Source organism: Mauremys mutica, chromosome 13 (assembly GCF_020497125.1).
Source record: "Mauremys mutica isolate MM-2020 ecotype Southern chromosome 13, ASM2049712v1, whole genome shotgun sequence".
NCBI lineage: Eukaryota > Metazoa > Chordata > Testudines > Geoemydidae > Mauremys > Mauremys mutica.
Genome location: NC_059084.1, coordinates 2896339 through 2920467, shown reverse-complemented (window position 1 = coordinate 2920467; position 24129 = coordinate 2896339). Strand labels below are relative to the sequence as shown.

Sequence of the window (24129 nt, the reverse complement as noted above, 5' to 3'; positions counted from 1 at the left end):
CGTTTCCATTGCTCAGAGTGACAGTGCGTGAAAGCGGCAGGACCCTGGCGGAGAGCCCCCTCCCCCTGCTGGGGGGTTAATATCTCTCCCTGCCCATCGACGGGGTGGGAGGGGGGACCTCAAGGCCAGGCTTGTAAAGCAGGCCACCGGGCCCGGGAAGGGGGAGCGAACGGACCCCTCCTCGACCCCCTCGTGTGAAGGACGATGCTGCTTTAGCAAGGTTCAGCGAGGTCAGGCCGGCAGCATCCTGGTGGCCACATGTGGCCCTGGCGGGTCTGGAATCCATTTGCCTCGGCTGGCAGCCGTGTTTTCCCAACAGGAACCCCCGAGAGCAGGGAATTGCCAGCCGGGCCCTCCGTGCCATCTGCTCTCTGTTTATTTACTTACACTTAAGTATCACCTCCAAGATAAACAGCCCCTGAGCGGAGGGGCCCTAATCTAGCATATCCCCCGGAGAGAGGCTCTGTGCCCCCTGGCTTTCCACCCCACGAACCCCAGCCTGGCCCCCACAAAACCCCCTACCTCATTCGGGGGCCAGTTCTTGCCTTGCCTCACACACGTCTGGGACGACTTGTGTGGGGTGTGCTGGATCCGCCCCCGCCTGCAGCGAGTGCAGCCCACATAAGGGCCTCTCCGTGCTCCAGCAGCCTGGCTCCCGAACGGCGCCTTCTCCTCTCGGGGCCTGAGCACAGGCCGGGAGCCAGAATTCCAGGCTGGTTCTGCCACTGACAACCCTGGGGCCTTAGACATGGTCACTTCCCCACTCTGTGCCTCAGTTTCCCCACCTGTAATACGGGGGGCGTTCACCCACCTCAGCGCTTCAGGCCCCCTCCCTGGCCCAGGGCAGGAGGGGTGAGCGACTGCCCCGGCCCAGGCTGATCACCCTCTGCCCCCATCAGCACCGAAAAGGCCCCTCCCGGTTTTTGCAGCTACGATCCTGGGGAAGGGGGCTTAGAGAGAGACTGTCCCATCCCGGTCTCCTGCTGGAGGAAGGAGGAAGGAGAGGCTATTTCTCCCATCACACCCCGGGAGAGACAAGAGGTGGCCTCCCACCTGCTCCACAGCACTCCAGGGCCAAGGGGTCCCTCTCTAGAAGGGGATCCCATGGCCCTCCAAGGGGCCCTCCCATGTCAGCATAGAACAAGGAGGTGGGTTTGGCTCAGCAGGTCAAGCCAGGCAGTCTGCGAAGCTGGGGAATAAGAAGCCTTCAGCAAATCCCATCAGATCCCCTCTCCTCTCCCTCAGCAGCAGCCACGTCCTGCATCAGCCACCGAGGGGCCTGAGACACTCACCCCCGCCCCACCCCCAGCAGTGTGGACACTGCACAGACACAGCACAGGCCAGTGCCTTTCCCGGGGACCACACTTTAGGGTGTGAATTGCCACAGGAATGCTCAAGGATTATTGGAGCAGCCGTGCTATGGCAAAGCTTGAGAACTGAGAATTGCACCAGATCGAAACCCCAACCCATGTCCCACCTGCGGGTGAGCTGCTTGTGCGTTGGCTCAGCATCTAAAGGGATCTCTCCAGCTGCCCCGCACCCCTCCTGTGAGACGTGCGTCTCCTCAGGCTGAGAACCTTGGGAACAGGGAGAAGCTAAGGGGGAACCAGCATGGTTGAGCTGCGCCTGGTGACACGCAGCATCTCTCTGAAGGGAGCCGTCCCTCGGATCCCCACCGTTGAGCCTGGAAGTGCCCACCCAGCCTTCCAGCGACATCCCCACAGCCAGCCAAAGGCAGCTGTTGAGTGACGTGACTCACGGATGTCTCAGGCTGGTGGCTTTGATCACAGTACATCTTCTCCAAACACAGGAATGAGGCAAGGCTTTGCACTGGGGCCCTTCAGTGAAAACAGAGAAAACCTGGCTGCCCTTTGCCCAACAGGCTTATTGTGAAATCGGAGTCAAAATAACATTCTCGGAGGCATTCAAAGGCAATTCTGGTGCCAGCAGACTGCAGAGTTGCCCTCGGCGTAGCTCTGTATCGAGGCACAGAAGCTGTCACTTGGAACACATTGGTAGTCAACCAGATCACAGGCCGTGCATCAGCATACGCTTAATTTCTGGCCTGTTGGTTTCTGTGTCTCTTTATTCATTTCTTATTTGTTTTTATAGGATCTGAATTAAAACCTGGAGTTCCGCAGAGCACCCAAGCTCAGGTTCCGCCTTGTTGTTCAGCAATCTCTAACTCTTTGGTGTCCCAGGTTCATTATTATTCATTAGTTCAGTAGCACTCAGGGTGTGTCTACACTGCAATTAGCCACCAGCGGCTGGGCCGTGCCAGCTGACTCACACGCGCAGGTCTCGGGCTAAGGGGCTGTTTCAGTGCAGTGTAAACGTTCTGCGCAGGCTGCAGCCTGAGCTCTTGGATCCTCCAACCTCCCAGAGTCCTAGAGCTGGGCACCAGCCCGAGCCCAGATGGCTACATAGCAATGAAACAGCTGGGCAGCCTGAGCCACACGAGCCCGAGTCGGCTGGCATGGGCCAGCTGTGGGTTTTAATAGCTGTGTAGACGTACCCTGAAAGGCCCCAACCAAGATCAGGGCCCCATTGTGGCAGGCAGGGCATATAGTGGGTGAGAGGCTGCCCCCACCCAAATTGCTCGCAGCCTGAATAGACAAGAGCGGCGAAGAGGGAGGGAGAGGGGGCGTGTGAAACAGAGGCACAGAGAAAGGAAGAGATTCGTCCAAGGTCACAAGCAAGTGAGTGGCAGAGCCAGAAATAGAAACCAGGTTTCCTGACTGCCCTTCAGTGACCTTGTCTGCCTGAAGTTCCACAGGGACTGACTCCTTCTCGGGGGAAATGAAGCAGCAGACACTGGCCAAGATCTCCAAAGCTGACTAGTCATTCTGGGTGCCCAACATCAGATACCTTAGAGGGACCTGGTTCTCCAAAGACGGGTGCTCACCACTTTCTGACAATCAGGCTCCTTTAAGGAGTCTCCAGTTGGGCACCCAAAAATGGAGACAGCCCAAGTCATGGGGCAGTTTTCAAAATCTTAGCCACTGTCCTTCAGAAACTCCTCTGGCTAATGTAATAGGACCCCATTCACCAGGATACAGGAGGAATTTTCAAAGGTGCATAGCAGGGGCTGATCTCCGCTCCCAGTGAAGTTAATGGTTACCATCCTGTGTGTTGTAATGACCCAGTCTGCTCTGATGCGTAGAGCATGGCCACCTTTCCTCCCACACCCACTTCCATGCCCAAGCCCCACTGGATCCTGGGTTTTGTAGTCTGACTCTCCTCTGCCAGGGTATCAGAGGTCAAGGATCACGCTGCAAAATCATCTGCCAAAACCGCCTGAGCTCCACTTGTCTGCCGTGCATGCGCTGTGGTTATTGTTCTGGCAAACACAACTGGCGCGTGCTCACCTTGGAGCCCGGCTGGACGGACGTTGTTTTAAACCGTTCTGAACACGAGGCCATTTCCCCGGCCGTGTAAGGGATGATTAGCTCATCTCAGCCTCCCCTCAGAGTGAAACAAACCAGCCCCCTGTGTGAGTCAGACACGGAGATCTCATTGTCCGTCCTGCGGCCAGTGGGACTCAGAAGCGGGGAGGCACATCCTGTCCTAGAACGGACCAGGCACAGGGGCAGAATAACAAACTGCTGCTTCTAGTGCAGCATCTTTAACGGGGGGTGGGGAGAGGGATGTCTTGGCTGAGAGCACTGCCCAGCCAGTATTGCTCTATTGCGTCTCTGTGCTCCCCCCTCCGTCTGGCGGTAGCCAGCTGTGGTCTCTTGTCTGGTACTTAGGTTGTGAGCTTTTCGGAGCAGAGACCATCGGTCTCTTCTGGGTTTGTACAGCACCTGACACAATTCAGCCCTGGTCCGTGACTGGGCCTCCAAGCTGCTTCCGCAACGCAACCAAAATGAAACCCAGCAGCTCTGGGAAGGGCCCAGCGGAGGGTTAGGAGACCTCCCAATGTGCAGGTCACAGGCGGAAGACACACGTGGGGAGGTCACTCGATGGTGAGCAGGTACCATGTCCATTTCTGAAGCCTGCTGAGACTCAAGGCAGCTGTTGGTACTTCTGGGGCTGCCCTCTCCTCAGTGTCAGGGTGATGCAGCCACGCTACCGCCTGGGAGGCACATGCCAGGCTAAGAAGGCTGGTGCAGGGCCATCCCTTGGCTGGGAGACGGCAGCGCGGCTGGAAGTGGCGCTGGCCAGCCTGTGGGCGGAAGACGTCCTCCCCTCTGGATCAGGTGAGGGTTGGAGGCACTGGGCTACTGAAGGTGCTTTAGATGAGACAGAAAGCTCCAGTCCTGAGCACTGAGGGCCGTTAACGAGCTGGTGGCAGGAGAAGCGACTGTCCAGCTCGTTTCCTTTCCCCCATTTCTCCGGCACATTCAGGGGGATCTGGGACTTTCTTCACCCCTCCTGAAGCACTGCACAGCATTGCCGTGTGTCTAACAGCGGCCTTGCTTCGCCTCAGAGGTGGCTGCCTGCCATTGGTAGGTGAAGTAGATCTCTGTCCCCCTGTTTGTAGAGGAGTCTGTTCTGGAAAGTGCAGTGTGAGATCAGGGCGGATGGTGACTCTGCAGTTACTTAATGCTTAAGAAATAGATGTGCCAGGCACTTGCTTGATTTTATTGTCTCTCTGGCCTCGTAATGTGGGCTGCGTTGGGGCTCACAGTCTGGCACAGGGCAAGTTAAGGGGACGGATAGCAGCCAAGTGCATATTCTAGCTCTGCTCCCCTACCAGGGCATGCAAGCTTCCCCCCACAGCAGAATGGACCGGCTCCCTGCACTAATCCACGGACCTGCCCAGCTATCTGGAGCCTGATGCTGTGCTACATACAGCTGGCTGCTTTGAGGACCTCAGACCTGCTTGATTTCCTCAGCTCCTGAGAGCTTTCTTTGGCAGACTGAGCACCACACCTTGCAGCCGTGCCCCAAATCCCACTTGTATCGGAGGAGGAGTGTGGCCTAGCAGAGAGAGCACTGGCCTGGTATTCAGGAGACCTGGGGTCTGTTCCCAGTTCATCCACAGGGTGACCTTGGACAAGTCACTTCACTGCCTGGTACCTCAGTTTCCTCATCAGTAAAATGGGGGTAATGGTACTGATCAACTGATGAAAAGCTCGGGGTTATTATTAGAGTACATGGACCACTGAACATTTCTAAGGTCAATCCATTCCTCTTCCTCACTGCTTCTCAGGGCTCAGACCAAGAGCACCCGAAAAGGCCAGCGGGTGCTTTAAGGTTGCAGGTCCGTTGATTTCTCCTCTGTCTCCCCCTGGGTTTGTCTCTCATCCTGGTGGTCCCTCTTGCCCTGCCATGGAAGGAGAGTTCCGACCTTTGCGCTGAGGCTGCAAAAGCCTTCCCCAGGCAGTTTGGCTTTCGCAGGTTGTGCTGTTTGTGGCATTAATGAGGCTTTGCTTTCTCCTGCTGTTCCCCAGCCCCACACCCCTTGCCCTGTGCCTACATGAGAGAGAGCCCTCCTGCTCCCCACCTCCTGCTCCCCAGATTGCATCTGACCACGGTCCGGCAAATCAACTCCAGCTCAGGTCAGGCCAGCGCAGCAAAAACAAACAGGGAGCAATTAGTTCCGATTTATGAAGCGAGGATTCCTGCAAAGGCCAGGGCAGCGGGCGGGGGCTGGGGGTTAAAGGCTATTGAACCAGGTGCTTCTGAGCCCTGGAGAGCACTGAGGGACTCTTGCAATCCCAGCTTGCACTGCTGCCATCTCCTGAGCGCGTGCTTTCCCATAATCCTTCGCTGCCCCCCAGGAGCGTTAGCTGGGAACTCAGATCTGACGGGAAAGAGTCAGGAATCAATAAAGCTTGGGCCAATGTCCAGGACAAAGGGAGAAATGGGGCAGGGAAATGTGCCTTGTAAACCCTGCTAAGCTCTGGTCAGAGAGCTGCCGGACACAGGTCCAGCTGATGTGCCCGGCTCAGAGAATGGGGCAGCCCACGCCGATGGGCAGGGCACCGCCCTTCCACAGACACTGCCTAGCTGAGTAGCAGAATGCAAAGCTGCAATGGCCGATTCAGCAGCCCAGCTTCGTCTGTGGGGCCGGGGTCACATGCCATGGCTGAGCTGAGGGAGGAGGGGGTGTTTCTAGGCTGTATCCCTGGAAATGTCACTGCTCCAGAGACTCCCAGCACCACAGCAGGGCCGAGGGGTTATCATCAAAGCTGGGGCTACAGGCTGTCAGTACCTGCATCCCTGAGCTATTAGCCATCGCCTGTGCTAGCAGCACTCGTATCCCTGTTCTTAGGCAACCGAGGAACTCTCTGCAAGTGACAACCCTGCCAGCCCAGTAGCACTGCGTGGCAGGTGCTTGGCCGGCAGGTGCCTCAGAGTCCCCCCAAGGGTGAAGCAGAAGGTTCTGAGGAAGCATCACCCATAAACCTCTCTGCATCGGAGTGTCCCTGAGTGCCGGTCGGGGTTATGATTTACAAGGCAGGATGGCTGCCAAAAATGACCATTTCCAGGTGTTGCCAGCTGTCGGAAAATTGATGGCAACACAAACTGTACCACAGGCCTGTGACTGCTGCTCCGGGGCTGTTTGTGGAGAACTGGCTGAATGGTTCTGTACTGAACCTTTAGGGCACTGACTGACCTCAGTCCTTCTGGCCTCTGCATGGAAATCGATTTTGTTGCTCTCCAGTTCCCCGCAGCAGCTCTCTGCTCTCTGAGTAACAGGCAGTGCCACAGACTTGGAGGCTTTGGGTCTGTGAGTTCCCGTCCCCCGACCAGGAGAAAGGCTCTCTCCAAGCAGGAGCAAAGCTCAGCCATGCAACTTAGCCTTTTTGCTTCTTTGACTCCAGTGACCTTCCCTTTGCAGCGGGCTTGGGTATTGCCTTGTGCCGATTGCTCTGCAAAGCCCAGCAAGAACATGAACAGAGCCAGAGTAAAGGTCCCTTATGGCTGGACCCACACCAGTGCCTCGAGCCGTGTATCCAGAGATGCGTGCGTGCACACGCGCATAGATGTGCACAATAGATGCATGCACACAGAGAATGCATGCATGTACAAACACGCAGGATGCATGAGGATGGATGGATGTACAAGCACACGTGTCCGCTCCGGCGCACTCATCTAAATCCATCTCTCCCTGCACGGATATGGACTCAAACGTGCACTGGCTCTCACTTCATAGCAAGCTGCAGGCTCCCTTCACCCCTACACTCTCCTCCTGGTGAAAGAGCCAGGCCTTGTGCAAAGCCTGCAGGGACTGCTGCCTAGCCTGTGAGCAATCCTCGTGCACCATGGTGCTATCTAGATGGGAGGACGGGATGGGAGACACCACGTGCTTCACGCAGGCCGGCTTGGAGGTGTTCATACGGACAAAGCGAATCTCTCTCTCTCCCTGTCCCTCCCTCTCTCCCGGCCTGTTTTCCTTCAGCTGCTGTCCATGTGCTCGGGAACAGCTGCACCTGAATACACAGCCCCTGCCTATCCGTCTTGCCTGCTGTCAGGAGGATCAGTGCTCTTCAGCTCAGCCGAGTCACATCCCAGCAGGGGGCCAACGTGTAAGAGCCCCTTAGAAAACCAAGAGGGGGGAAGAGGGAGAGAAAACCCATGACCTGTGGCTGGAAAGAGGGAGGATGGGCTGAGACAACGGGCTGAGTGGAGTCCTGGGACAGCCTGATGGGGAGACTTCCACCTGCTTCCTATCCAAAGGAGCCAGCAGTGGATGGTGTGTCTGTCGGCAGACTGTCTCCTCGGGTGACGCGTTACTCTCTCCCGGGAGATACAGTCGAGTGCTGTGAGCACAGCAACGGGAACCAGCCCCTCGTGGGGTCTGAAATCCACAGTCTTGGTGGCCACGGGCAAGTCCCGGGGGGCCACATTTGTGAGATGGAGGCCCAGGAGGGCTCGCCTGCTCTCAGTGGGTTTGTGCATCTCCCCAGAGCAGATGAGGAGCCAACTGCAGGCATGGGACTGGGACACGTTTTCTGACCCACAGGCCTCAGCACCTGGGTTTGGAACCGTCACCTCCAGCAGGTAAACGCGCCTGCTGCTCTGTGAGGCCCCAGCTCCCTCTGATCGCGAACTCGCCCCCACAGGGCTCAGTGACCCAGCCACACACGCCAGAGCCTGCTCCAGTCTGAGGAGGCAAAGCCAGGTGCTTCGTTAGAGGGATGGGCAGAGACACATACTGATGGGGATGGAACCTCCCATCCCCCCCTGCCATTGGCCACCTGCTCAGGGCTGCATGATGCTCACCATAGTAATCACTATCACTATGGGTGTCTGTCTGTCTGTCATACCTGTGGGCCTACCCGTCTCTCCTTTGAACTGTGTCTATCTGCCATGTCCAAGGGCTGGGGCCATGCAACGACCCCAAATGTCCATCTGTCTGTCCTCTCTAGCCACCCACCAGTCCCTGTGGCCATCAGCAGGCCCTGCCAGGCGCGTGCCTGCCTGTCATTAGTATCGCTGCTGTTGGCTCAGTTCCGGCTCTGGGAGCCTAAAGAAAAAGCGCAACATACGAATGTTTCAGGGGCTCCTGCCGGGAGTAATTTGCTGCGGGACCAGGGGGAGTCTGTGGGTCCCTCACGAACTGAGGTGACCAGCTCCAGCATGCAGGAGATTTACTTCCAGCTCAGACTGAGCCAGGGAGCTGCTCCGGGGAGCGAATTCTCCTGCACCGGTCCCGCTGCTGTAAAGCCCCTCCCTGCCCTCTCTCTGCCCCGGACCGTCCTTGGCCAGCTACAGTGGTGAGCCCTGAGGAATTCACACCTTCCCCGTGTGCACCTCTGAACAGGCCTCTCTCAGGGGCGGGACAGCCAAATGGCTGCTGGGCCCCCCCTGCCCCCAGCAGCAAACCTGTCACAGGCCGAAGGGGAGGGAGGGAGCTGGGCCACTTGCAATGAGGTTTCACTTGGCAGTGGGCACAGTGTGGTCTGACAGGCAGAGGCTCCCCCCACCTGCCCCGGAAGGCTCCATTCTCAGAGAGACTGTGGGGAAGCCGAAGTGCTAACAAGCCGTCTCTGGCCATGCTGCGGTGGGAAGACGCACTAGCCAGATAATGGCGGCCTTTGGGGGTTACTGCATTACAGGGGCGGCAAGGGACAGACTGGGAGTCCTGGCAGCATCTACACAGTCACCTAGGACAGGGTGCTGCACCCATGGGGAGGGACAGGCAGGGCCCTAATTTATGTCGGAGTCATTACTTAGATTGGAAGCTGTCTGGGGCAGGGACCATCTTCCTGTTATATACGTGTGTGTGTGTGACGGGCCTAGTTCAACGCAGCCTCCCTCCCTGTCGTCAGCCCCAGGCAGCACCAAATACCAAGGAACAGGAAGCGGTGACTGGTGTCTCGAAAGGGACATTTTAATGATGCATCATGAAGTGCTTCCAAAGCAGGGCAAGCAGCTCGGCTCCAGGGAAATAGAAGGGCTCTGCTTGGTGGCACGTTTCTCGTCCTAGAAAAAAGGTGCAGTCCCAGCTGCCCCTGGGTGCAGGGGATTGTACGTCCTTGTGGGGAGGGAAAGGAAACGTGGCTAACACCACAGGGGCATCTCTGGAAACCATTCTGCTGGGGTCTGGTTCTGTTTAAACACAATGAGCCAGATTCTGCTCTCAGTGACACAGAGACAAATCTAGAGTAACCCCATGAAAGCTAATGGGGACTGTCCCAGTCGGGTTCCAAACGTAGTGTGGACAGGATAGCAGGAGCAGTGACCCATGCTACACCCAGCTCCAAAGATAGTCTGTGTAACTCCCCATTCTGCCTGTGTGGTCACCGCCCAGACACCCCTTTCTGCCCAGCGATGCTGATCTCAAGGCTGCTGGGACCCCTCCGACCTACAGTGTGAATTCCACTTCAGTTTATGGGCTACGGGCAGGCAGACAAATGGAATAGGAAAACATCCCTGCTGCAACCCCCCTACCCTGGAAAGATCCCATCTCTGCTCTGCAGAGAGACAGAGGGGTGCCCCAGCTCAGCCTGTGACAACAGCCGCCCCTTTCCACCGGACACACACCAAAGCCGGGAGTAAGGTGAGCCCCACAGCAGCAGCACCCAGTGGCTCGGTGAGCACCTCCTTCCTGGAGAAGTCCAGTCACAAAGAGGACCCTGCTCGCTGTTGCCTGCGGGACACCATTAGATGTGCCCTCCCAGTCTGACAGTGAACCACTGATAACTACTTTTTGAGTACAACCTTTCAACCAGTTGTGCACCCACCTTGTAGTAATTTAATCTAGACCACATCTCCCTGGTTTGTTTGTGAGAATGGCATGTGGGGCTGTATCGAAAGCCTGACTAAAATCAAGATATATCACGGCTACTGCTTCCCGTTCCCCTCATCCTCTAGTAACCTTATCAAAGAAGGAAATTAGGTTGGTTTGGTGTGATTTGTCCTTGACACGTCCATCCCCCTCCCCGTGCTGGTTATTCTTTATAACCTTATTATCCTCTGGGTGCTTACAAAGTGATAGTTTAATAATTTGGTCCAGTATCTTTCCAGGTGTTGAACTTAGGCTGACTGGTCTATAATTCCCCTGGTCCTCTTTGTTCCCCTTTTTAAATGTAGGAACTATGGGTATGTCTACACTACCCGCCGGATCGGCGGGTACTGATCCATCTATTGGGGATCGATTTATCATGTCTAGTGTAGACACAATAAAATCGATCCCCAATAGCTCTGCCGTCGACTCCGGAACTCCACCGCGGCGAGAGGCGGAAGCGGAGTCGATGGGGGAGCAGCAGCGGTCGACTCGCCGCCGTCCTCATGGCCAGGTAAATCGACCTAAGATATTCACATAGCTGAAGTTGCATATCTTAGGTCGACTCCCCCGCCCCCAGTGTAGATCTAGCCTATGTTTGCCCTTCTCCAGTCCTGTGGGACCTCACCCGTCCTCCTGGAGTTCTCGAAGATAATCGCTAACAGTTCCAAGATTGCTTCAGCTAGTTCCTTAAGTACCCTATGATGAATTTCACCAGGCTCTGCCGACTTGAATAATCTAACTTAGATAAATGTTCTTTAGCCTGTTCTTTCCCTATTTTGGCTCATGTTCCTTCCCCCTTCTTGTTAACATTAATTGTGTTGAGTCTCTGGTCACCATTAACCTTTTTAATGAAGACTGAAATAAAATAGGCATTAAACACCTCAAGTTTCTTGATGTCACCCATTATTAGCTCTCCTTCCCTGCTAAGTAGACGACCTACAGTTTCCTTTGTCTTTCTGTAGCTCCTAATGTGTATAAAGAACCTCTTCTTATTTCCTTTTATGTCCCTTGCTAGGTGCAACTCATTTTGTGCCTTAGCCTTTCTGATTTTGTCCCTAATTACGCCTCCTTAGCAATGTGTCCATGTTTTCACTTTTTGTAGGATTCCTTTTTGGTTTTCAAGTCATTAAAGAGCTCCTGATGGAGCCATATTGGCCTCACTATTCTTCCTATCTTTCCTTCGCATCGGAATACTTTCCAGTTGTGCCTCTAATATTGCCATCTTGAGAAACCACCAGCACACCTGAACTCCTTTTTCCCTTAGGTTTTCGTCCCATGGGACCTTATCTACCCGTTCTCCAAGCCTGTTGACGTCTGTTGTCCTTATTTTGCTGCCCTCACTCCTTCCTCCTTAAAATCTTGAAATCTATCATTTAATGACGGCTTTCACCCAGGTTGTCGTCCTTCTTCAGGTTCTCAACCAGTTTCTCCCCGTTGGTCAGAATCAAATCTCAGATGGCTGTTCCCCTGGTCACTACCTCCCCCAGTGCATTCCAAGAGCTATGGGGCATTGTGTGTCTTGCCATATTACTCTTCCAGCAGATGTCTGGGTAGTTAAAGCCCCCACCCTGGGCTTGTGTTTTGGATATTTCTGTTACTTGCTCTAGAAAAGCCTCATCCACCTTCACTTCCTGATTTGATAGTCTGCAGTAGACCTTTACCATGACGTCACCTCTGTGTTTCCCCTTTTAGCTTTACCCAGAAACTTTCAACTGGTCTGTCTCTCACGTCCTTGTGGAGCTCAGAGCAAGTGTATATATTCTTGATGTATAATGCAGCATCTGCTCACTTTTTACCCTGCCAGTCCTTCCTGAACAAGTTCTATCCATCTATGCCAATATCCTAGTCCTGAGATTTATCCCACCGAGTCATCATTTAGCTTCGGGACTCATCCTTCCAGTTCTGCCTGTTTAATCCCCATTTGTGTGTAGACACGGAAAATGTTGAGCAGATTACCCTACTGAGTTCCCTCTTCTTTTTCCTACGACCAGACTGTACTTTCCCATGTCCTCCCAACATCTCGCTTTCTGTTCAGGTTGTCTTTTCTATGCTTTCCTGGGCCCCCCTTTGAACCTAGTTTAAAGCCCTCCTCACTAGGTTGGTGAGTTGGTGCATGAAGATGTTCTTCCTCTTCTTGATGGGGTGGACCCCGTCTCTACCCAGAGTCCTCCTTACCAGGACAGTATCCCATGGTCGAGGAAGCCAACGTCCCCCCACTGATACCACCTGTGCAGCTATGTATTCATCTCCAGGATGCCCATCCCTGCCTGGCCCTTACCCTCCACCCGAAGGATGCATGAGAACAGAACCTGAGCCCCTGGTCCCATCACCCTCATTCCCAGAGCCCTGGAGTCTCTGCTGATCTGCTCAGGGTCAGACCTGACAGTATCATCACTGCCCATGTGGATGAGCAGTATGGCGTAGTGGTCAGAGGCGCTCAGCAACCGCTATGTGACGTCTCAGATACAGGACGCACACCTCCTGGGACAGCATCGCAGGCTGGCAGACGGGCGCCTCCACGCTCCTGGGGACGGAGACCCTTTCGCTCTAAAATCACAGCGTGGAGTTTCCAGCTGAGAAAACCAACCAACCAAAAAACAAAACTTGAGGCGGTTTCTGCATCATTTCATTTGTGTCTCTAACCTGCTCTAGCCACGCTGCCCCTCTCGCTAAAGGACCGGCACCGGGACACTCTGCTCCATTTAAGGGGGTCCGTACATCGCACTTGCTTTGCTAAGGAGCCTTTGGTGAGGGAATTCAGGAGTAATTGGAGGGTTCTCCTTTAATAAATGCAACAGGACACTTGTTGGTTTCAAGACCCGTCTGTGTAAATAAACGATTCTCTCTGTTTGGGGAGCAGGTTCCCACTCTGTTTGTTTAAGCTGCCTTCCTGCTTTGACCTGCAGAGCTCATGGCATCCCAGGCAATGGCGATCTCCGCTCAGCATCAGGCCTCTGAGGAAGGGAAGCACAGGAAGCCTTCTGCCTGCTTTATTTGGCTAACTTCCCCTCCTGCCTTCGCTCTCTGGAGTGCTGTGCTTGCAGGCGGAGAACGAGAGGAGGGACACCGGGGTGGCGCTGGGAAATAGAAAGGGAGAGTGAGACAAGAGTGAATAGCTCCACCAAAGAGGAGCAGACAGGAAAGGAAATCTCCCAGCAATAACTCATTGGCTCAGGAAGCCAGCGATGGGCAAACACTCCCTGTGTGTCTAAGGGGCTGTTCTGATCTCTCAGGGCTGTGGCAGGCTTTGGCTAACCCCAGCTGGAGGGTTTCTTCTCTGCTGGGCCGCTGGTTTGCAGAGGGTCTGGGAGGAGCAGAATTGCTGAACCCCAAGTGAATTCAAAGGCTTTTGCTGCTCAGATCTCTTTCCACTTTAGGGAAAAAAAACTTCATTTTTCCACTGCCGGCACACACCTTCCTCCTGGGGTGAGAGGAAATGCTCTGGCTCAGCCATGCTCCAACCTAGCATTCAGAGAGCTTTATCTTAGCAAAAGCTGTTTTTTCGCTAGGACGATTTATGTGATTAATGGAAAATCCAGAGCTAGAGGAGCAACTCATGGCTCCTCCAATCCCTGCCTCAGCCAGCGGGTAGCACTGGAGGGGATGGTGGTGTGAGCAGCTCCCAGCTACTCCACTCTCAAGCCTGTCCCAGCAGAGAGCACATCAGGGAATGAGCCCCTATGGGGGACTGAAAGCGACTCCATTCACAGCCTCTCCCAGCAGCTGGCCTTACGGGAATGGGAGACGAGCACTGTCCATAGAGGATCCTATATCTTCTGCATTCACAGTGTGCAAGATTCCCCCAAGCATTTTATCAGGAAAGGGCGATAAATGTCAATTTCACCTAGGGTGACCAGATGTCCTGATTTTATAGGGTCAGTACCAATTTGGGGTTCTTTTTCTTATATAGGCTCCTATTAGCCCCCACCGCCTGTCCCGATTTTTCACACTTGCTGGCTGGTCACCCTTATTTCACCAGGCACACACACCCCAACAAACAATATGTGCATTGATGGTCACTGACATTTACAGCTAGGCCCTGGAACCCGGAAGAAACCTGCTGTTGAGAACTTATCATAAGCTGATTTGAGGCTCTTGACTCAGTATGTCTTGACAAGTGATGTTGACAATTTGTGTGTTAATGGTTCTGAAGCTTGCACTTTTGGAACCTCAACGTCTGCTGCCATTAACTAATTTCAGTCTGACCCTCCCTCCATAATTTCCCGCAACTGTGAAAATTTAAAGCAACCGAAATAGGAAAAAACGCTTAAACATAAGCATGGATATTGTCTGTCAAAATCATAACAAAATAGAAACTGCAGGCCAAGCCCAACAGTAGGCAGCAATACAGGGCTGCTGGCTGGACGGAGCTCAAGGGTAAAGCAGGCCCAGCCCCTCCAAGAGGTGACCTGATGGGGCAGCGTTTGAAAGCTCAGCTCCTCTTCAGGAAAATGAAACCATCCCCACCACGTGCTGCTAAAGCGCCCTGCCCATCTTAATGTCTATATCTTCTGTGCCCTCCACAAACTAGTCCTTCCACCCCGCATGCCCCACACGTGGGGAACGTGCAGCAGGGAGCAGTGCCTGGGTGCTGGCTCTGTGGAAGCTCTTCTGGGTGGGGGATGACAGTCAGGTGCTGGCTGGGGGGGCTTGCAGCCTGTGGAGGGGGCAGGGTGAGCTGTGAAATCGGCTGGAGCTGCCTGGTCTGTCTGTGTCAGGAGGAGTTAGTACAGAAGCAGCATTTGCAGCAGCTCCCCAGCGGAGAGCAGATCTCGGATGTGCAGTAGCACTTCCCACCACAGCCTGTGCCCAGCTGCAGCCTGTTTGACTCATTGCCGTTGGCCGCCCCTGCAGGGTGCTGTTTGCAAGGTGTCTGCGCACCAGAAAGGGCCCCCATCCTGATCCTTGTAAAGTACCGAATACAGGCAGCGTCTGCTGGCTTTAAATTCCGGGGGCTGGGAGAGCACCACAGTCCTGTTGGCTGGATGGAAAAGTCCACAGCAGCCCCATTGGCTGGCCAGGAATCGGCTCCTAGTTCCTAACCCCTCCCAGGACTTATATAGAGAGATTCTTGTGAATCCCACTAGAGCAAACTGTCCCACCCTCTCCGACACGAAAGGGGAGAAGCTGGAGCAACAGCTGGGAAGACGTCAGGACCTGCAGCGGGGGTGGGGAGGGCTTCCTGCTTGTGTCCGTGCATTGCGAGCCCTTGAACACCACAAGGGTGAGCCTCTGGAGTGAGTTCCCGGTGCTCCAGCGAGGAGCCAGGCTGCCTCTCGGAGCCCTTCCAGCCTGGAGCGCACAGAAGTGTCTTGCTGCTGAAGGCTCCCAGAGAGCAGTGGGGCCCTGGGTCTGGGGGCAAATCCCCATGGCGTTCACCATGCTGAGACCCGTGGCTGCTCACATGCTCTACCCAGACCTCAGCATGCTCTCCGAGGACGAAGAGAACCGGAGCGAGAGCGACGCCTCGGACCAGTCCTACGGCTGCTACGAGGACCTGGAGACCAGGAGGAAGGTGGCCAGGAAACCAGGCCAGGTGGTGATGGTGAAGCAGAGGCAGGCAGCTAACGCCCGGGAGAGGGACCGGACGCAGAGCGTCAACACGGCCTTCACGGCCCTGCGGACCCTCATCCCCACCGAGCCCATGGATAGGAAGCTGTCCAAGATCGAGACCCTTCGCCTGGCCTCGAGTTACATCTCCCACCTGGCCAATGTGCTGCTGCTCGGAGAGGGCTGCGAGGACGGGCAGCCCTGCTTCAGTGCCATCTATGGCTCCAAGGGGGAGCTGGACAACAAACAACCCCGCAGCATCTGCACCTTCTGCCTCAGCAACCAGAGGAAAGGGGTAAGTCCATCCTCCCAGCTGGGCGGCGCTGCCCCTGCTCAGCCAGCCCCTGGCAAACAGGATCCCTTTGAGAAGGGAGGCTGGGAAGGGAGCTCTGCATTTGGACTGGCAAAGGCCCTACCTAGGTGTAGAGGGATGTCGCTGGGGTGCATGTGGGAGGGGCGGGTGCTGGGTTTCAGGTGTCGGGATGAATGCAAGCAGAGGCGTCAGTGGGACTCTGTGGGGAGTGCATGGCCGAGTGGCAGGAGGATATGAAGGGTGAAGGGGAAGAGGTGACAGCTGGCACAGACTGGAATCAGCACAGGCTGTAGTTCAGACTCAGCAGGATGCTTGTGCAGGTTGGGGTGTGCGGGCATTCACTGAGGTGTATCTGCTTTCGGACAAATTCTGCCCTTCGCTACACGCACACAGCTCCCGCGCCAGTCCCCGGCCTGGGCCAAACTCTGCACTCCAGGTAAATCCAGAGGAACTCAGCTCCGTGGCACTCCAGCTTCACAAGGGTGCCTGGGAGAGCAACATCTGGCCCAATGAAATAACACCCCAGGTACCTGGGCTTGTGTCATGCCTTTCAGCTGAAGGTCTCAAAAGTGAGCAAATCTCATTAGTGCCCTTTTACAAATGGGAAAACTGAGGCCTGGAGGGGTGCAGTGATTCATCCAAGCTCACACCCAGCAAGTCACTTAGGATTGGAAGCTACTCCTGAGCCCCATCTTAGGCCTAACGGCAGCAGGGCCAGGCTGCCTCCACAGGCAGATCCAACTTACTAAATAGCTCCTGGACACTGAGCGTTTCCCTTAACATGCACTAGCTGTCCCATTAACGCTAGTTTAAATGCATAGTCAAGAGAATGTAGGGCTCTTAACTGGACGTGTTCTCACTGTCTTCCACCTGCCTTTCTACAAGCCCCTGCCTTGCACAGCACACCTGCTCCGGCGGTTGCACTGGGGGTGTCTCAGGAGCTTTCCCTGGACTCCTTGGCTGTCCCACTCTTCATGGAAACGCTGAACTCCTGCCCCTGGGCAGAGAAGCTGAGCAAAGAGACTCTAAAGCAGCACAGGCCCCTCCTGGGCGAGGCCTCCTGGAGACGCCTGCTGTGCCAGTATCACATAACTTGTTCTAGTTTCCATGTGCTTGGTTTAGATTTAAGGTAAAGCCAGGCCTGAGACCAAACTGTGGATGCGTTACATTGAACCCCCTTCAGAGCCTGAGGGTGTCTGGGCCCTGGAGTCAGATCAGCCCTTTGTAGGAATAAAATAGAGATGCCAATATTGAGTCTGGACGGAACTCAATTCCCAGCTGCCCCCTCGCCCCAGGCTGTGGGGGTGATTGCTTGCCAGGCTGTAATTTCACCGCTTCTCACGTTCTAGGTCCTCTTTCACCTGGAGTTACCCCATTGCCATTCAGCTCGAGGGAGCTAACACCTTTGGAAAGGCAGATCTGGATACTTCCCAAATGTTTGTTCCTGGCTACGCACGTTCGGGCTTTACCTTCCTCCACTAATATCGTAGCTAGGGCCCTACCAAATTCACTGTCCATTTTGGTCAATTTCATGGTCATGGGATTTTAAAAATCATAACTTTCATGATTTCAGCTATTTAAATCTGAAATGTCATGGTGGTGTAATTGTAGGGGGCCTGACCCAAAAAGGAATTGGGGGGGGTCACAAGGTTATTGTAGGGGGGTTGCAGTACTGCCACCCTTACTTCTGCACTGCTGCTGATGGTGGCGCTGCCTTCAGAGCTGGGCAGCTGGAGAGCAGTGGCTGCTGCTGGCCGGGATCCCAGCTCTGAAGGCAGAGCCGCCGCCAGCAGCAGCACAGAAGTAAGGCTGGCATGGGATGGTATTGCCACCCTTATCTCTGCGCTGCTGCCTGCAGAGCTGGGCCCTCAGTCAGCAGCCACCACTGTCTGGCCACCCAGCTCTGAAGTCAGCGCAGAAGTAAGGGTGGCAATACCACACCCCCCTAAAATAACCTTGTGACCCCCCCCTGTGACCCAACTCCCTTTTGGGTCAGGACCCCCAATTTGAGAAACGCTGGTCTCCCCCCCCCACCCCGTGAAATCTGTATAGTACAGGGTAAAAGCACCCAAAAGACCAGATTTCATGCGGGGAGACCAGATTTCACAGTCTGTGATGCATTTTTCATGGCCATGAATTTGGTAGGGCCCTAATCATAATCTTCTGCCTGTGACATCATAACCTTCGCCATGGCAATCAGCTGTGAGGTCACAAATAGGATGTTGGCATAATGTGGGGAATAAAGAGCAGGAGGAGATGAACTCAAAAGAGACAGAAATCTTGGGCCTAATCCGTAGTTTCCACTCAGGTCCCAGCTCCCAGAAATCAGAGGGAGTTCACTGCAGTCAGGGCCTCAGGATCTGGCCCCTGCTGCAGCTCTGTCCCGAATGGTGCAGAACGAGAGGGGAGAAATACAGAGCCAGTTCATTGTCTCCATCCTCTGTAGACCATCTCCTGGGCAGGCTGCGTGTGGCTTGAGCTGGTGCTGGGTCAGGACTGGGAGTCCGGAGTCCCGAAATGCAAAGCTCATCTGGGCAAGCTCTCTGGATGCGCTCGATTACCCTCCGCACACTGCCCGGCATGCTGCACGCTGCCCCCAGCGCTCGCATGCTGCCCCGTCCCTGCACGTCGTCTCCAGCTCCGACAGCCCTTCACACATCCAACCGTTCTGCAGGCCAGGAGGGTACCTGGGGCTGGAGCCTGGTGTGACTCCACTGGCTGCAGCAGGCTCCCCCTGAGCGACACACTGGCCAGGCACTCTCACACCCACAATCCTCACTGAGATTTGTCCCCGGTTCCAGCTTCTCTCCCTTTATTTCCCAGCTCCTGTCTCTTCCCCCAGCCCCTTGTCCACCTCTCCTCTCTCTGGCTATTGCAGTATTTGAGCTGATGGGTTTAAAAAAACGCAACAGATGTTCAAGAGAGGTCACGTCCCACCTGCCCGTGCACTGTACACCCCCAACATTTGGGCCTGTACCTGAATGGCAGACCCAGGTCCAGCACCCTTGCCGGTGCTCTGGTCTGCAGCTGTTCTCAGTGGCCCAAGGACTCAGGCGTGGGGAAGAGGGAGACCAGACCTCAACCCTTTTGGAAACTTGCCCTTAACCTCAGCGGCCCGAGATGATAACCAAAAAGCCCTCTCACCCCCTTGCGCGGCTGGCAGGAAGGGGGCGGGCCGGAGATAATATTCAGCTATCGATGGAAGCCACCTTTAGGACCATGTCTCCCTCCCAAGGCAGGACTGCTCCCCACAGAACAGTTACTAGTGCCGGGGCAAGCCCAGCTTTAAACGTCCCAAGCAATGGAGCTTCCACCCCCTCTATAGCCAGATAGACCTCCCCCGTCAGGAAGCTTCCTCCCGATCTGCATTTCCTCCCGCTGCTCTGAGCCCTAAGGAAGGAGATTTTAGTGCTCTGAGAGCTGATCCGCGAGCTCTGGCACGGACAGTTGCAGCAGGGCCTGCACACCAGCCTCTGGGAAGAAGGGCACTGTCTCTAAATGGGAAACAAGCATCTGCAGCAGTTGGGGTTTCTTTCCCACAGCAAAGATGCGGAGGGAGGAAGGGACTTGTTCAGCAGGTCACTGGGAAAACTGGGACTAGAGCCCAGGCCGTCAGATTCCCAAGTGCCCTAGCCACAGGACTTCACTGCCACTGCTGCCTCTCGCTAGCCCTGCTGGTCAGGGTCAGGTCTCTGCATCGCAACGTCCCCCCGACATGCGAGGGCGGCTGAGGAGCACAGGGAGGCTGCATCAGCAGAGCTTTGAGGGGCCCTGGCCCAAAACGAGGGCTACTACAGATCAGGATTGGGGCAGGGCTGGACGAGCCGGGAGAGCTGCAGGGCCCAGCAGACGTGCACAGGTTGGGCCTGGGGCTGCAGAGCGGTTGGGGTGGGAGAAGCTGCTACAACACCGTCAGCACTGGCTTGAGCCTGGAAGAGGGGATCGGCCTCAACGTAACGGGCACCAAATGCCCTGCACAGGGGAGGGCAGGGCCTGGTGTCACATCTCCGTGGAGCGTTCCCAGCCAATTCCCACAGCACACAGGGACCCCGGGGTCGGTCATGTGTTACCATGGTAATCAGGATTCCTTTGAGGGCAAGGCCCTGCATGGCGTGATGGGTGGAAGTTCAGTCCAGGGGACTCGTTTCCTGGACATTGGCATCTGCTCACGGTACCTGCTGGGACCTCTCCCTGTCACAGGCCCTGCCCCACATTCTCACACTCCTGAGACAGGCTAAGGAACGCAGAGCACCTGCGAGCCCCAGGCGAGAGGGTCCGGGCGGGGACTGCACCCGCTAGGAGTGGCAGAGCAGGACACCTCATTTTGGTTAGTGCAAAGAGCTCCTCTGGGAGGGCAGGAGCCGCTCTGGGGTCATTGTCCCCAGAGATTCCAGGCCTCTCTAAATGGGCAGTGGGGATGCCATGGGGGGTTGCGGTGGCACCCTGGGGGCCAGGGGCAGGGGCACAGTCAGATGGGAAGATCCCATGGTGCTTTCCAGCAGAGCAGAAGTTTGTTCCTTAGCCAAAGGGTCCCCTCCTGCCGCCCTAGGCTGCGGGGTGGCTTGTGACCTGCTCCGGGCTCCCCTGTGAGGAGAGGCTCTCAAGCAGCTGGTTTCCTGGCCAGTGGCTCTCTCCTGCAGCCTGCTCTGACGCGTACCAGTCAGGATAACCCTCCCCGATCCCAGTACTCATGGGTCAGTCCCAGGTCAGTTTTCCCCCAGGGGCTTCACTTCAAGAGACGAGGGAATAAATGTAACTCCAAATGGATTTAAGAGCTAAATTCCCAGCTGGTGGGTCCCCAGGAAAGAGACCGGAAATTTCCTCACTTTCCAAAGTAGGGACTTATCAGGAGACAGTCGGTAGCCAGGGCGCAGGGAGTGGGGAGAGAGAACTGTGCTTTGTAAGGTTCCACCTCTAGAGCTCAGATGTCACATTGACCTTGATGGCTAATCCCTGGGCACCCACCACACAGGATCCTGTCCTCTTGGCCATACCAAGAACAGGCGAGATGTCAGCATGCCAGCTTCAGTCCAGCTTGGTCTCCTGCCCTTCCCCGTCTCCCAAACCCAGCCCTTCTCTCAACTGCAGAACTTGCAAATCCATCCTCCCTGTGTTCCCTGCCCTGGCTACCTGCCCTTCTGTCATCCAATCACAAGGCAGAGTACTAGGAAAGTCACAGCACCGTACTGCAGCCAGACCTCCCTCTGGAGCCTGAAACGTGACAAGACGACATGGCCGGAGCCTTGAGTCTCAGGGCTGTAGTGCTTGGGGGATGGACTTTCCACCACGCCCTTCCTTTGCAAACACCTCCCCACCCCGTTCCAGAGAGGTGGGAACACACACCTCTGTCTGGGCTCCCCGTGACTGCCCCAGCTGAACTATGGAGAGACACAACCTATTCCAAGTGGCAGAAAAGCCCCAAAGCAGGCCCCTCCCTGAGTGATGCTAGCACGGGCCTTGTTAGCAGAGTCACCTGGGATGGTCGCACAGCCATCCCAGCTGGAGTGTAGTGTATCACCCCTCCTCCAAAACCCGCTGTGGGGTCGGTCTGTAGCAAGAGCCCAGAGGAGTGGGAAGAGCTCTGAGAAAGGGGTGGATCCCACCAGGACTGTGCTGTCCCCTGAGCACATTACTAGGGTTTTCGTCAGGCAAAGTCCCAGCAAAGTCAGGTAGAAATGAGTGATGACTTCCTGCTCTGGTCCATCGTGCTCCTATGACGCACTAGCAAGGCAGCTCCCACAGCCCACAGCAAACTCTGCAGGAGGATTTTCCTGTTCCCCTGAGCGTCGCTACCCCCCACCCCGAGATGCACCCGTCTCTGGGCTTTTCTCTGCCTCCTGCTAGAACAGTGGCTCAGGGCACAGTCCAGCTGTCTGGGGGTACAGGAATATGGTGTGGGCATTGTGTCTCCAGCTTTCCCCTTCCTTTCTTGCAGGGCAGCCGGAGGGAGCTTGCGGGCAACTGCCTGAAGGCGCGAGGGGTGAACCCAATGCGGGTGCCGCGGAGATGAGCCCGAGCTGCTGGAGCATCTGCCTGAGGAGCCAGGCCAGGTGGCCGAACCCCAGAACACATGAGCTTGATATTCCAGACCGGGGTGGGGGAAGGAGCAAGGGACCCCCGGAGCTCAAGGAAAGGAAAGCCTGTGTGAGATGAGCCCACACTCAAAGGACTCCACGGAGACACAGGGGGCTGGGGCTGCACCGACCTGGACTGAAAGGCAGGACGATGCTCTAGATGCAAATAAGGGAGAGCGAGAGAGCGACTGCTCCTCTGCCATCCACTGTGCCTGTCCCTCGCGGCCAGCGGGAGCCCGGGGGCAGCAGGGCTCACTGACCCCTGGAAGGGGATCTTGGCCCAGTGGCTGCAGGACAGAGGAGCGGGCAAGGGCGAGAGTGTAAAATATCGTTCAATGGTCAGTGTCGATCCAGAGCTTTATGAGAGTTAAGATTATTGCAGGGCTCCATGGTCACTGTTTTGTTTTTCATATTCAGCGGGTTTGAAAATAAAAGTTATTTTTTTGATCATTTGGTGGCTCTTCTTTCATTGTTTCCCCCCCAGTTATGCTCAAGACACACAGCTCCAGCCGCAGGTGGAGGGCTGGGGGCCTCCCCGCTGAGGGGGCTGACAGCAGACTGGCTCTGCTTCCCCCAGGGGCCTTTTGCTTCTGCTCTGGAGGTGCCAACCTGGTCTGGCTGCCGTGTGCCCGCTGATAACCATGGCTGGTGCGGTAATGCAGAGACCCTGGTACTACAGGAGTCATTCTGTGTGCTGCCACATGGGCTTCGGTGAGGCCTTGGCTCAGGGAGGAAGGAGGATCATGGGAAAGGTACGAAGACACGGGGGTAACTCACTGAGTCCAGTGAGCTCATGACTCATTTGCTGTCGGACACAGCTGTGGAGTTGGGCAGCCTGGGAGTCGCTTCCCAAGCACACAGGATTCCCTTTTATAGAACAGGCACTGCAAGGGTTCCCTCACCAGGGACAGCTCTGAGCTCTGGGATCCTCCAGCCCAGCTCAGTCCCCAGCCAGAGAGATGCAAGGTCTCTCCAGTCGGACAGATGCAGGAGCTGGTCAGCTGGCTGAGTCACTGGGGATGATCGACGAGAGCTGGAGCTAAAGGGATGCCAGGAGACAGCGGTTCCTCAGGTCCACAGGCAAAGCAGTGTGAGGAAGGCCCCAGGCACTGAGCCCCATTCACCTTAGAATGGCCAGATCCCTTTCTCTCCCCACTGGGATGAGGAAGGCATTTCCTCCCTGTACACACCCCAGGGGGCAGGGGGCTGGGGAGACCCCCCCAGTTCAGACACATAGTCCTGCCATGCCGATGTCTCACTCACTCTGGCTCATGCATTTTTCCCTCCCTGATAAACTCTGCCACTGCAGCTGCCCCCTCAAAGCCCACCTGAGGTGCAAGGCCAGGGAGAACAGGCGAAACGGCAGCATCCCCTTCCCTGCCTCCATCTCCTAGAGCCAGAGAAGGGGGGGGCCTTGTGCTGGTCCAGAGGCAGCACCCTCCTGGCTGCCTGCTCTCCAGAGACATCTCCCTCGCAGCTCCCTCCCCCCAGGATTTGATTTATGTAGTGACAGCCCGGCACAGCTGTGAGAGCAAGTCCCCGTTGGGGACAGGGTGGGTGGGGAGAGGCTTGTTCTCAGCGTATCTAATCTGTACCAGACCCCAGTAAACAGCCGTGAGATTCTCTAAACATTTCTGGGACACAGAATCCCCGGCCTTGGGTTTATTGGGGGGCCAGGGAGGCGGGGGCGGGGGGCTTGTGTTCTCTAAACAGCCATAGCTAGACAGTTAAAGGAAGATATCGTTTTCCTCGGAAGGACCAAGACTTGCAGCTCGCGGCCAAGCCCGGAGCCGGTATCGCAGCTTCCTAGAGGAGTCCCAGCTACTGACTAGCCTGGGAGTTCGCGTCCCAGGGGCACTGCTGGGTTTGCTACTCCGCACCCCGGCTAGGGGCGCTGCTGCTTGGCTGCTCGCTGGCGCCCGTGCTGGGAGAGGAGTGGGGATCCCAACAGCACTAGTATTGCTAGTGCACAGCTCCTGGGGCACTCCAAGGCACACGCCCCTCCC

General features: G+C 55.9%; 1 protein-coding gene and 1 long non-coding RNA gene across 3 annotated transcripts in view; one reads left to right on the top strand and one right to left on the bottom strand.

Moving 5' to 3' along the window:
* Positions 1-11195: 11195 nt before the first annotated feature.
* The window catches only part of LOC123348419, a 32995-nt gene continuing 20061 nt past the window's right edge, over positions 11196-24129 (bottom strand). For both annotated transcript variants that reach the window (XR_006573194.1, XR_006573195.1), the window contains exon 3: positions 11196-13263. This is a non-coding gene — a long non-coding RNA (uncharacterized LOC123348419). The remainder of the gene's footprint in view (positions 13264-24129) is intronic.
* Positions 15313-22535, top strand: TCF15 (transcription factor 15). Its single transcript, XM_044985947.1, has 2 exons — positions 15313-16031; positions 21985-22535. The coding sequence occupies exons 1-2, from the start codon at positions 15555-15557 to the stop codon at positions 22057-22059; spliced, it is 552 nt and encodes a 183-aa protein (XP_044841882.1). The 5' UTR covers positions 15313-15554; the 3' UTR covers positions 22060-22535.